This window comes from Cinclus cinclus, chromosome 5 (assembly GCF_963662255.1).
Source record: "Cinclus cinclus chromosome 5, bCinCin1.1, whole genome shotgun sequence".
NCBI classification, from domain to species: domain Eukaryota; kingdom Metazoa; phylum Chordata; class Aves; order Passeriformes; family Cinclidae; genus Cinclus; species Cinclus cinclus.
This window is the reverse complement of record NC_085050.1, coordinates 69,994,702-70,008,463: the sequence shown is the minus strand read 5'-3', so window position 1 is coordinate 70,008,463 and position 13,762 is coordinate 69,994,702. Positions and strand designations below refer to the sequence as shown.

The window sequence follows — 13,762 nt, the reverse complement described above, 5'->3', positions numbered from 1 at the left end:
CTCTACAGACCACACCTCCTGCATCTGCACTCTCTTGTAAGCACTATTTCAGCTTCTCCATTTTCCAGCAGAACAATACAGTTTGCAGGACAATACAATGGCATTTAAATTTGTACCCAAATAATTAACCTGTAAAAACAGCACAATAATCATGCATGCATTGTTAATTACTAATATGCTTCATGTTAACAAAATCTGAACGTGCATGCGATGTTCGAATCTTAAATCTCCTCAGAGTCATGTCTGGATAACTCTTTCATAATCCCTTTCTTTCTTTCTAAAATAGAACTGCATCTCAGTCTCCATCTTGAACTCAAATCTGAAGCTGCTGGCCGCAGAGCTGCAGAGAACAGATCTTACAATGTCAGCCCCATGTCAGACTTCCAAGTTTTCCCAAAAAGGTGCATGTTCTCTCCATAGTTCCTGTCTTCTGGCATTCAGCTGTGTACAGTCCAGACACAGAATAAATGGAGCAAGCAGCAGCTCTTTTGTTGTCCTAAAGCAGAGGGCAAACAAGCCCTAAATTAACTCAGGAAGAAATTTATTTTTTTTCTCCTTGAAATCATAGAGTAATGTTATTTTTCAAAGTTTTACTCCACGTCTTTATAAAATTAATATTACATTTTCTCAGCCACTATCCCAACATTATTCGAGTCCACAGATCATTTCCCCCCCTCATTTCAGCATGCAAAGTAGTAAACTCTTTTAAATGGCTTATTGAAATGATCATAAAGAGAATTTATTCTCCATTCCCAAACCCCTTGTGATGCTACTGTCCATTTCCTACTGCAGAGTGCACAGTAAGCTCAGAGCTGAACAGGACCAGGTGCCTCCTCAAATTCCTTTTGGAAGCTGGCTGATCACAGAACTTGACCTCGATGTTGCCATCACTGAACGCCTCCCTCCTGCCTTCATCTGAATCCATGGGATCTCTCTGAGATGCACTTGGCTTTTGTCTCCTCATGGTAATTCCTGAATTTCCAAGCTGCCTGCCTGGGGATGTGTTGTCTTTCACAATGCAGAAGCAGAGGGCAGACAGAAAATTTTTCTTGAAGTTCTCATTCATGAAAGCATACACAATAGGGTTGCAAATAGAATTGAAGAACCCTATGATCTGGACAATTGCAAAGATCATTTTGACTGTCACATCATCATACTCCTTCTCAAAATTACCTGGAGAGGAGAACAGAAATATGCTGTAAGCACAGAACGTCATAAATGCTTACTACTTAGCCTATTTATATCCAGTTTGGCATTAGATGCTTTTGTTTAAAATCAACAAAAACCCACGTTGGAATTTTTTAGCATTAGCAATTGAGTTTCATCAACAAGATAAAATCAAGATCTACCACACAGTCCTGCTTTGTATTTAGGTACTAACAGAATCAAAGAGAACAGAAAATTCATGAGCTAGAAAAGCTGACTGGTTGAACAATTGATTTATCTGGTACAATCTTATTTAACGGGACACAAAGAAACAGTTCCTGCCTTTAGCAAGGAGACTATAATTACTGAAAATTTCCTCTTGTTCCTGCACATAGGCTTATCCAGTATCCATGGAGGAGGTGGGAGATGAACAATGGAAGAACTCAGAGAATAAGGCAAATCGCAAAAAAAGCCAACACAACAAGCACTGAGGACATTTCCAAGCCAGCTTTCAGTAAAGAGCACTAAAAAACTCCAGCTGGATTCATTGGGCATCATTGCTGTGATATCTGGTATTTATATTTCCAATATACCTACCTCAATAAAAGCAATAAATGTTTCATTTCAAGTTTAACTCAGAACAGTTAAGTTAAATTAAATATAATAAAAAACTTCAAGAGGTTTTCTGCTCAGAAATAACTTTTACCTTCCAGCCAAGCACTTTTGACTTTTCAGCAAATGAGGGCAGCATAACAGACATGGTGAGAAAAACAATCTACACGGAGATGCTCATCCCTCTAATAGTCTTGTTTTTCCTCAAGTCTTTCTTATAAGCAGAACATCAACCTTTGCTAGCAGAAGGTATTCTAGAGCTGAATGCTGTAGCATCATCACAACCCAAAGTTACTAAAAATAAAATAAAAAAAAAAACAAAAAAGCAAACCAAAAAGCCTAGACCTTGCTGTATGAGATATGGCAGGTACTCACTGTATTCCATCATCATGTGAATCACGTGGAAAGGGGCCCAACAGACTGCAAAGAGAAACACCACTGTCACCATCATAACAATTGCTCGCTTCTTCTTCCTGAAATTGCACCAAGAATTCCACACTGAATCACTGGGAACTGGCTGGCAGTGACGTACCTCGCTTCAAGTTAGACCTGTGACTGTGCCCTGATGGCTGCAAATGCAAATAAAACCCTCAAGGAATGCTCGGAACTACACAATTCCATTGGAAACAAAACAAACAACAAAAAACCCAAAAAAACAAAAAAACAAAACAAACAAACAAAAAAGCATCATCATATAAATCTAGCATTTTATTTCTTTTTTTTGGGACAGCAGAGCACTTTGCAGCATGACATTAGCATGTCTTGCAAGGCATTTTCAACTTTGCTCAAGAAAAATAAAATGGAAGAAAGCTTCCTACAAGTCCAACTTCCAAGTGTATTTTGCTTACAAACCTTGCTATTTTAGACATTTCGCTCCCATGAATGGTTTGAAGAACTGAAGAGTCTCCCACTCGTTTCTTAATCCAGAGTTCATAGCCAATTTTAGTGTACAAAAAAAGCATCAGCATCAGTGGAAGAAGGAAGAGTATAACAAGAATAAAGGTTGTATAGATCTTCTGATAAATGGGACTGGCCCATTCTTCCAAGCAACAAACATGCACTTTTTCATACAGAAAGTCATATTTAACCTGCAACAAATGTAAAGATGAAGAATCACTAAGGTGATTATCCCAAGTGTAAAACTCAAGCACATCCAGATATTCCTTGCTCTCAACTGAACAACCAATATTCAACAGATTTTTTGAAGTGACAAAATTCTTTGAAGCACTTTTCCACATCAAGTGTTGTGCTCAATCCACACAAAGAGAGGCTGGAAGATGCTCTGATTTTCACTTCAAAGGAGACCTTGGCTACACATTTCATAAGTAAAGAAGGATGCATAGAAACTCACGTTAGCCACGTTAAAAAAAAAAATGAAAATTATTAACATTCAGACTCACAAGCAGCAGATTCTGCCAAGCCTCCTACTTAACCTCCAAACGTGTGTGGTAACTGATCAACTACAATTAGCAGCTAATTGAATTTAAACTAAGCACAGTTCTTCCAGATCTTGGGGACAACTACGTCATCCTCAAACAGCAATCTAAGCCCTCCCCCACTGTGTGCCAGTGCACCTATAAACCAAAAGAAAGCCACAGTGGAAGTCACAAATGTAACTATTGTTCTTTGATGTCATTAGGGAGAGTAGGCACAACTAGTCCCTCTTGGTATTCCTTCTTCCAGTGCATGCAAGTTCTAATCCTTAGCCTTTCCCAGGCTGGCACAAAGAACCAAAGCTCCACCTCCCTTATCCCCCTCTGATTTCACAGGAGTTGATTCAACTTCACCTAAAGGTACAGGAAGATCCAGCAAGGACTGAGTTGAATAAGCAAATCCCCATTTGACCTAACCTACCTCAAGCCGTTGCACGTACCACATGGGTGACCCAACAATAAGAGCCAGCAACCAGACTATGCCTGCAAGCAAATACATTTTTTAATACTTTGTCCAACAAGCAGGATTTGCTATGAACAGTTTAATAGCTTTGAAAAGTCAGGAAAGGCAGAAAATTGTAGCCAAGAAGAAAGTTTTCTGTGAGGCATACATCAGTCAACACCCACATCAATAAGAATATGCTCTTTTAACATCAGCTTTCTGTCTCTCAAACCACCTCCGTTTATTGATATTCCACAGGAAAAGCCACTTCATCTGCATAAGGAGCATTAAGTAAATCTCGTTGTGTAACAATGGAAGGACCATTTCCCTGTGACACTGCTTAAGCAGTGCTTGTACATTTTGAATCTTTCTTGCAAAAAAAGAAGAAATGGCTGCTAAAGGTTTATCTTTGTTAAGTACATTTTTGACTTCAGATGCTAAGTCCCTTGTGAGAGTTTTGGCCAGAAAATACTGTACTTGTAGGCACTATCCTTGAGCTATTTTATAAAGGTCAATTAACTCTGCCTCTGAATCACTGGTCAAATCTGTGCCTTCTGCTCTGGCTGTGGACGGCCATGCCATCCACAATGAAGATTACTTCTCTCACAATTACTGGAGATGCTTAAAATCTTACCAAGCATTGTGAAGGCTCTTTTATTGGTGTACTGCCACTTCATTTTTAGTGGATGCACAATTCCCTGGTGTCTTTCCACAGCAATGCAGGTCATGGTAAGAATCTCAGTTACGATAGCAGTGGACTGAACAAATGGCACCATCTTGCAAGCAAAGGCACCTGCAATAACCAGAAAATAAGGCATGCAACAGCTATTAACACTACACTCCATTACTAAAAATAACAGACCAAGATTCTTAGATTTAATGTAACATCTAAACTGCTAAATCACCTGTTTAAGCCATTTGTCAGATGCAGCTCTCCACAGCCATTCTTTATTGTACACATCTGCAAAACCAAGATTTCTAAGGACATATGCACTTGCTCTGTTACCAGTCTGACACTCCTATTTCACTTTTGACCATGTCTCTCATCATCTGTTTTCAAACATGTCAAGTTGCAGAGACATTTATTATTTTTTCATTTTGGCAGATTACTCTCCAGTTTATGAAGGTGTTAGCTGTTTAAAAGTTTACCTTTTCTGCTCTTGCAAACACATTGCTTAAGCTTGTTTGGGCGTCATTCTATCTGTACACTTTGGCATTTAATGCATCATCCTGTCAAGTGAGATACATAGAGGAGGAGGCATAAGAGGAAAAATTCAACCTCTTCATCATCCTTCTGTTCTCCAAGTCTCCCTCTCTGCTGATTACCAAATTATGTTAGTGCCTCTGTCCAAACCAAATGCATTTTCCTGCCTGCATTTTCTAAGTTGCACATATCCTATTGTGTTTATGCAACTTCAAGTTTTATTGCTGCCACAGCTCTCCAAAGTCCACATTCAATTCTTAACCCGTTAGTCATTCTCCACTACTCATTCTCAAGTCCCAGCCATCTTAGAAAGTGGTATAAATCATTATGTAAAAAATGCCCTTCCCAATCTATTTCTCCCCCATTTTCTGACCCTGAGATAATTCTCTGTCCATATTTTCACAATTCCCTCACACTCTTACTGTTGAGTATCAGCTATTCATTTCAGCAACAGGGTTATTTTCCTTACTAAACCATTGTTTATACCTTACTCAGATATCATCTGTACACTCAGAACAGCCTAAGAAGTAGAATCCAATTTTCAGTCAAGCTTTAAAATACTACAGACACCTTAAGCAGTAACAGCACAGAAAACAGAAAACTCTGAAAACTTAATCCTACCTTCCATGAAGGGAACAAGGAACAGGGAAGCTCCTGCTTGCTAGGCCAGGCTACAAGCCACTCCAGCTTACAACAAGGAACTGATTTGCTACCAAAACCAATTCTAGTTGCCCCAAAATCCCTTTTTCTGTGGCTCCACGAAGGGAAAGAGAAGACATGCAGCATTGGGTGGAAATCAAGCACCTTTCAAGCACATATTCAACACCAGCAACACGACAGATGTGCACACAGACCTGGTCAAAATCAGAACAGAACCACATCATTCAGCCCAGTTAAAAGTTCCTTGAAGGAAATTTTAGCATGGCCAGTAGGAACTGCATGGCTGAGGATGCATATCTGTTTTTCACCCAGTATGTATTTTTCCAGGGCATCAGGAAGAGCCAAACAAGACATCCTCACATCTTGTATCAACTGCAATTTATAAAATACAACTCCCCCTGCTTTTTCCTTGGCTTCAGTAAAGCCTAAGCAAACACCTCATGAAGCGCAGCCAATATTTTACTAACTCAGAACCTCATTGGTTTCTCACTATACCCAGTACACAATATGCTGCACATATGGCACCAGACCCACACTGTCAAATGCACATCCTTCACCCAGTGGGCTTTAACTTCTGTTGTGGGAAAAAAACAAAAGCAAGCTCAAATCCTACCTGCACTCTGAACATTGCAAATGGTGAATGCAACCAGAGAGATGGTTTTATGTTTTTGCTTCACTAAGTTAGAAGGGACTCCTGCTACAAATAACAAAGAGAAAAGCAAAACTTCTTAATGAAATGTTTCAGTTCCTGTTCCACTAAGGAAATGAGTTCAAGTCTGAGCGCTGAAACTGGGGGAAAACTAAAAACAAGCAAACACAAAAGAAAACTGAAAAAAAAAAAAATCCAAACTTTCACCATAGGCTATTTCTTTACAGTTTGAAAAAGGCCAGACTTAAATTAAGTCCACATGAACTAGACCTGCCTTCCAGGGATTTCCCTGTAATACACTACTCCTCCACTGAAGTCCCAGCATCCCAGGGTATCCTTTGGAAGCAAAGAAGTAACACTATTACTGAAGTAACAAAATGAGACAGAGAATTTCACCAGCAGTATGGTGCAATTTCCAGCTGCTGCCCAACCACCCAAAGCATAGAGACAATACCCCAAATTGTATATCCCAAATGTGTGAGAGAATTCCCAAATTCCCAGATGTCCATTGTCTTTTTACAGATACCTTCTCATTTTCTTCCCATTAACCACACTGTCAAAGAGCACAGACCACCACTCACCACGCCTTCAGCTGAACTCCCAGGAGAAAAAAAGGCTGCAAAAAAACCCCCCTATTTCATCTTTTTGAAGACAAACACACAAAAAGTAATCACTCAAGCTATATAAAAGCAGCTAAAAGCAGAAGTCTACATAATGCCAGCAGGTTGAGCCTACTGAGCTAGACAAGGAGTGACATTAGCATTTACAGAAATGGGTAGAGAAAGGGTATTTGCCACTAGACACAGTTGGCTGGAATACAAACAACTGCTCTGAGGCACACAGAACACACTTAGGGGACTTGGAGGCCACAGCAAAACAGCCACAAGATTTTTTTTTTTTTTAAATAAGCAACAAACATGACAATATTTTCAAATTAATAGTAGGTAAAAGCTATTCAAAAAGCATCTATGTACCAATAGTAAAACTAGAACAAAATTTCAGCTTGCTGGAAGCTTCTGGTGCCACCATGCACAGGGTCTCTGGGTATAACTGCTATTAACAATATAATATCATAATACCCCTTCAGGGCTCTCGTGCTTGCCCTGAATTGTCACTCACCACACAAATGCTTCCCATTTTCTGAAATCACAAGACCCTCAAAAGTGCCTTGAAATTCAAACCTTCATCAAGATTTAGAGACTGCTGGGCAAGGAAGTCAACTCCCCTTCACAGAAACGTTTAAAACAGACTTGCTTGGGGGAAAAAAGGAAAGAAATAAATTATTTAGAATGTCAGGGCCAATTGAAGAGCTATCAACCTCAAAGGAATTCTGACATCAGCACACCTGAGATCCAGCTCCACCATCCTTACTCTGTTAGAATGGGATTTAATCCTGAGATGCCAGGAGTCCTTGTACTTGGCAGAATAGTCAATGTTTTTCATATCATGCCTCTTGTTAGTTTTCAAACCCATTGTTTTATTTAAAATAAATATATAGCAGCCATTCCCAACTGCTTAAATAATTACTAGATAATTTCTCCAGACTTTTCAATACAATAAATTACCTCACTTATGTTTTCAAACTACAAACATTAACAGGCCTTTACACATGGAAAATGAAATTTACTGTAAATAAGATAATTATTTCAGAATACTGCATGCACATTTCACTTTATATTTAATCCATTTGTGCAGGACAGACTTTACCTGCAGCAAGAAGAAATTGATACAACCCCAAGTGTCTGTTAGTTCAAAGTCCCTTATGGAAAAAATGAGAAAAAAGGGCAAAATTTTACTAGAAGAAAGACAAACTGAGTTTTGAGGGAAAAAAATTAATTATACTACTAAATATAATAAATACAGTGAAATTAAAATAAGACTGAGACAGGCAAAAAAACATTTGTGTCAAATACATACATTAAAACCATTTCAAGCGAATTTTCACAGTTGTGTCCAAACTTAATGCAGAGTAACAAGATTTTTAAGGATTATACTACCTTAAATCTTTGTTATAATCCAGCTGGTAAAAATGTGGCTGTTTGGAACATGGTTTGAAGATTATATGACAAACAAAAAGAACAAAAGTCCACTTCAGTGAGGCTCAGTCAAGATTATTGAAATCTCCCTCCATAAGTTTTTCCACTGCTGGGTTGAAGGCTACAGTGCTGGGATCACCTCAAAATCACTGGAACTGTGTTAATTTCTGCACTGGTGGCAGTACAGAAAAGTGTTGACTCTCCTGAATAATTTAAATAATGATAACACTTTAGTTAGTATCTTAAGTAGGTATCAAAATGTTTCAATTTCCACAGTGTTAGGCTTCCAGAGAACACTTCCAACAGATTGTGGGTCAAGACAGCACTACAGCATCTAATACTGACCACTTTCAACCGGGAAAGAAAATTATTTGCAGCAGAACACTGGGAACAAAAATAACTAACTGCTTCTCTTTTTCAAGAGGCTGTAAGTATTCCCTATGCACTGCCTGCTAAAAACTGCAGATTATTCAAGCAGTGAATGGTTTTCCCAGTAATAACACATTTGAGACTGCAAATATAAATGGCATTCCCTTAAACAACGTTTTATGCTTTCATTATCAGACATTGTGCCTGGAACTGTGATTTAGTAATTTCAAATATCACTTTCCCTTTTATCAGGGTAACAAAAGTAAAAGCCTGAAACTATTCTCTGATAAAAATTAAATTGCTCCTTTCCTCTGGTAAAATGCTGTTGATCAACCCCTCACACTAGAGTTTCTATCACAGCTTGTAATGAGCTCCCTCCACCTGACTTGAAGCAAACAAGTTGATTTCTCTCACATTTTGTAACTTGGGGCAGTACACAAGAGTCACCATCACACAGATGATATCCCTATGGGTGCTGCATACCTGGGCAATGCACTGTTTTACATCAGCTCTTGATATGGATGCAAGATTTAGTTCTCATCCCTCAGCAAGGAATGCTCATGTGTTCTCACACAGTGGAGTTCTAAGGCAGCACACTGCTTGACACAAGACATTTGGTGAGTAACAGAAAGCACCTCAAAGACTCAGCTGGGAGAAGGTGTCAGTTTTTCACCAAGCCTTTGGAGAAGAGTAAACTGTCACATCAAGAGGCACCAGACCTGACAGCAACACACAGAAGACCCACCCCTCTCCTGAGTGGCAGCTGGAGGCCAGACCTGATACACGAGGACACCTCAATATTCAGGAGTGCCTCTCAAAGCGACAGTCAAAATCACCCTCAGACACCTGTCTTGAGAATACACATTCCAACTGATAAGATGCAACATTCACAAGAATGTACCACGGTGCTGGCTGTATGGTAAGCTCAAGTTGTTCCCTTATATTTCGCCAGTTAGACTTATACAGTTACACTGTTATATCACACAACATGAAATTAGCCTCCCACCACCCCAGGCAGCCCTGTAAAGACAGCACTCGGCTAGCTAAGCAATGTCAGGAAACAAAGCAGCTGCTGTAATATTTGACCCAGAGACAAAAGCCCAAATTTATCTTGAATAGTGCTGTCATCAGTATGACAGGACCACTACTGCTGCCTCCCACCTATAACTACATGACAGCAAGTCCTCAGCTGCTTCAGCTTGCACCAAGACACTACATTGCTGTATGCATCCATTCACTCCCACGTGAGCTCCCATTTCATCCTTCTTATCAATAAATACGATCCCAGGGATGATTTTTGACAAAGCCACAGTCTTCATTTTCTTCTGCATTACAGAGAGAAGGGCAGGCTGGATTTTCATTCAAAGCTCCCCTAGAGATGACAGCCATTTCAGCTGCAAAGTTTAAATTTGGAAGTTAAATCATATTGCCACTATTACACTCACAGCTACACAGATTCTTGAATAGACCAGTGAATCAAAAGCAGGACCAATTCACATCTATTTTTAGTCAATATGGTGCTGCCCGTGTTAATGCTGCTTGATCATCAGGCAAAGTGAGGCACACTGAGATTTTTAACTGCAGGTGAAGTTAACTAAGTGAAAACACTATGGAGAAAGTCACTGCTTCAGCTACTCTCAAACTGTGGCTGTTCTTTTGTTTGCAGTTCTCTCCTCCCCTCTCCCATCCTTCTGTGGGTTTCTGAAGTGAAAGAAACACAAACATGTATACAAGTATGAAAATAAAGAACCAGTTCTAAACTAAGGATAAGTACAAAACACACACATCTCAGCTCACACTACCTAGTACAGATGCTTGTTTTAGTGATGCAAGTAAATCAAGATATGAAGTGATTAGAGGCTCAGAATCCCCAATAAATTTCTAGCATGGGGTGTCTCAGGATGCACCACTTTGTCCACCAAGGATATATCAGAAGTCAAATCACCTTTTTTATAACAGAGTTGGGTCCTGCATCACTCGGTGCATTACAGTGGATGGGAGTAAAATTTTTTCAGATTCCAAAATGAAAGGCAAAAGGCATATTAAACCAGTTAAGCTAGCAAGGAAAAGACTCCTCCAGGACTGGCAGGCTCTGATTTGCAGTACAAATGCAATCACCATTCATGTTTCAGTGTAAGCATCAGGAATCAGATCCCCTTGGGATATCATCAGCCCACATATTTGTTTTCCTCAGCTTTACTTCACACCCCCCATCTCCCAGAGTAAAGGGTTAAACACCCATCAATGATATTTCATATTATATATTCCCAACACTGTGCCAGTTGAAGTTCATGATTTCACCAGATCAAAAGACTACAGATTCACTTGTACTAAAAATGCTCTAGCATAGCAAAGAGGGCACACAAAAAATACAGTAACCCCCAGAGAACAGTGTACTTTAGCTACCCAAATACTGAATATCTGAAGAGACTTGTGGTAACTGTGTTAGACCTTTTACATTCTAGATTTTTGTCAGGCACCCTCATTAACAGAGTGTAAATAAAGACATTTTCCCCACGCTGTTCCACATGCACATGCCCTATCTCTGGAAATTCACACCCCACACAGAGGCTTCAGTTGGTTCTGATCAGATGCTTGGGCAGATCAGAGCCTTCCTCAGGAGAAATAAGAAACACAAAGGTCATCTTCCCCAAAACAGCTCATAAGAAAATAGCACAGTTGTCCTTAGTATCAGTAGTCCCAGGAGCTTTGGATTTACCACTTCCCACTGAAGTTTCTGTAATAAAGCCCATTTCTCACATGTGCTCCAAGGCTCCTCCAACCTGTCCATTCCCACCCAGCATTCTACTCTGTGGGAACTTCTGGAATTACATCTCTATGTTCTCACAATAAGCTTCACTGTCTCCAAAAAACAAACACAGTAAGCCTGGAAAATTGAAACATAAATGTGTCACTTGATCAACATCTTTCCGGATCATTCTGAAAAATATTTCAGTTTGTGGCTGTGACAAGACATTGTCTGCAACTTGCTGCAAAATCGTTCCTTTTATTTTTCCACTTACAGTTGTCAAACACCGTTTTAAGAACAAAAGAAAAGGAAGCTAAATACCATATACAGTTCTACTGCACGTTTCTCTGCTTGCTCTTTAGTACTTTGGAACTGAGATGCGTAGAAAAGGTAAAAAAAAAAACAAAAACAAAAAGCCACACCTTTTTTCTAGGCATCAGGGAAGCTTTGCCAAAAGGTTCTTCACATCAACAGGAATACAATATAAGCCCCAAGAAAAAATGAGTTACAGAAAAATTAAAAGGATGCATTATTTCAGCATAAAGTCTACATGTTCTCTCAGCCACCTGTTCCTCCAAGGACTTCCTTTTTTCCCACAGAATGTTAAACAGGTCTGTCTACGAGCTAACAGCTGTCAGAGAAACTTCAGCTGTAAAAAAATGACTGATATCTCACTTGCAGACAGATTTCGTTACTTAGCGAGTAGAAGAGAGGAAAAAAAGAGAAAGTAGTACGGCAAGGCTTCCTAGCCAGCTCCACACAACGAACCGCTTCCCAACACGCACACCGCAACTTTTTAAGGAATACAAGCAGGAAAGCGCGCTGGGTTATTTTAACCTAACCCGAGGGAGGGATGCAGAAAGCATCCCTCACGGGGGACGGGAAGGGGAAGGGTCCCGTCACACGGAGGGCACCGAGGGTCCCTCGGAGGCGGCGGAACGGCGGCGCTGCCCCTCACGGTCCTGCCCGCCGCCCGCTCCCTGCAGCCCGGCCCGGGACCGCCCGGCCCGGCCCCGGCACCCACCGCCGAGCCAGTTGGAGGAGATGTTCTGCAGCATGGTGAAGGGCACGCAGAAGAAGGCGATGAAGAGGTCGCTGAGCGCCAGGGAACAGATGAAGATGTTGGTGACGGTCCTCATGGCTTTGCTGCGGGTCACCACGTAGAGCACCAGGCAGTTGCCGAAGAGCGCCAGGGCGAAGATGAGAACGCAGATGAGGACGAAGGCCACCTTGGTGCGCCCCGGCAGCTCCGGGATGTACACCAGCGGCTGCAGACCGTAGAGAGCAATGAACTGCTCCCGTGTCACGTTGTTGTCCCGGAGGAGCTGCGCGAACTGCTCCGGGGTGATGTTCAGGGACCGCATGGCGCCCGCTCGGGGACCGACACCCCGCGCTCAACCACCTCAGCGCCGCCGCCCGCGCCCCGCCATGGCCGGGACCGGACCCCGCGGTGCGGCGGCGGAGAACTGAGCGCAAAGGACCGGGAGCAGCCCGCGGGTGGCGGTGGAGAATGGTGAGCACAGGGCCGGGAGCAGCCCGCGGGTGGCGGTGGAGAATGGTGAGCACAGGGCCGGGAGCAGCCCGCGGGCGGCGGCGGCTCCTCCCGGACACAAACTTGGAGCGGCGGCGCCGTCCGCGGCCACGGCGGGCGGGCGGCCGGGGGCGGCGGCAGCCAATCAGCGCCGGGCGCGCGCCCGCCCCGGCCCCAGCGCTGCGGAGCAGGACGGGCGCGAGGCGGCTTCCGTGCGGAGGGAGCGCGCGGGCACCCCCTCACAGCGCCGGGAGCCCCCTCATGGCTGCCCCCCCTCCCCTCACAGCCCCAGGACCTCCTCACAGTTTCCCCTCACACAGCTGCCCCTCGCTGTGCTGGGCCCCCCAACCTCCCACTGTGCTGGGACCCCTCATAGCTGCTCCCCTCGCAGGGCTGGGACTCGCTCACCGATGTCTCCCCCAGCCCAGGCTCGAAATGCCCAAGGTGGGTACTGAAACTCCCAAAGCAACCTCTCTCCTCACAGTCGGATCAGGCTGAGAGGGAAAGGAAAGAGATGATGCTGTGGGGAACACGGCCCCCCCGCATGAAGGGAGGCTCATGCCACCCACAGCAGGTCTGGCTGCTGCTGGTTCATGCCCAGCCCAAACGAGACAGCACAGGGATTTAATCTGCCCCTTCGTGCCGACACGACTACAGGCTCTCCCCAAAGTCCAAACAGCAAAGTAATTTTCTAAACTACACTGAGGCCCCTGAAGACGCCTTTCCCAGCAGTACAACCACTCTTGCCAGAGGAGCTGTGACCAAATTCCATCCCACACAACCTGGCTGGCAAGGCTACTCAAGTAAGGTCATGGAGGCTGCTAAGGTGCACTCAGCTAACTGGCTAAAAAAAAAATAAAATAAAACAATTTTTAAAAAAAGCCTCTGCAGTTTAAACATTAATTATAATGACACTTAAGGTCTAACAAAG

At 42.6% G+C, this 13,762-nt stretch overlaps 1 protein-coding gene across 1 annotated transcript; it reads right to left on the bottom strand.

The window, feature by feature from the left end:
- Positions 1-769: 769 nt before the first annotated feature.
- QRFPR (pyroglutamylated RFamide peptide receptor) lies at positions 770-12,664 on the bottom strand. Its single transcript, XM_062494000.1, has 6 exons — positions 12,325-12,664; positions 4,268-4,426; positions 3,613-3,674; positions 2,611-2,846; positions 2,134-2,231; positions 770-1,173 (listed from the first exon to the last, which is right to left on the bottom strand). The coding sequence occupies exons 1-6, from the start codon at positions 12,662-12,664 to the stop codon at positions 770-772; spliced, it is 1,299 nt and encodes a 432-aa protein (XP_062349984.1).
- Between the last annotated feature and the right edge of the window lie 1,098 nt (positions 12,665-13,762).

Excerpts from the sequence above, each read along its gene's own strand:
- QRFPR (XM_062494000.1), bottom strand. The coding sequence starts at position 12,664 with ATGCGGTCCCTGAACATCACCCCGGAGCAGTTCGCGCAGCTCCTCCGG. Across the intron at positions 4,427-12,324 it reads CTCCTCCAACTGGCTCGGCG|GTGCCTTTGCTTGCAAGATG; the intron begins GTGGGTGCCGGG and ends TGGTTATTGCAG. Across the intron at positions 1,174-2,133 it reads TCACATGATGATGGAATACA|GTAATTTTGAGAAGGAGTAT; the intron begins GTGAGTACCTGC and ends TCTCCTCTCCAG.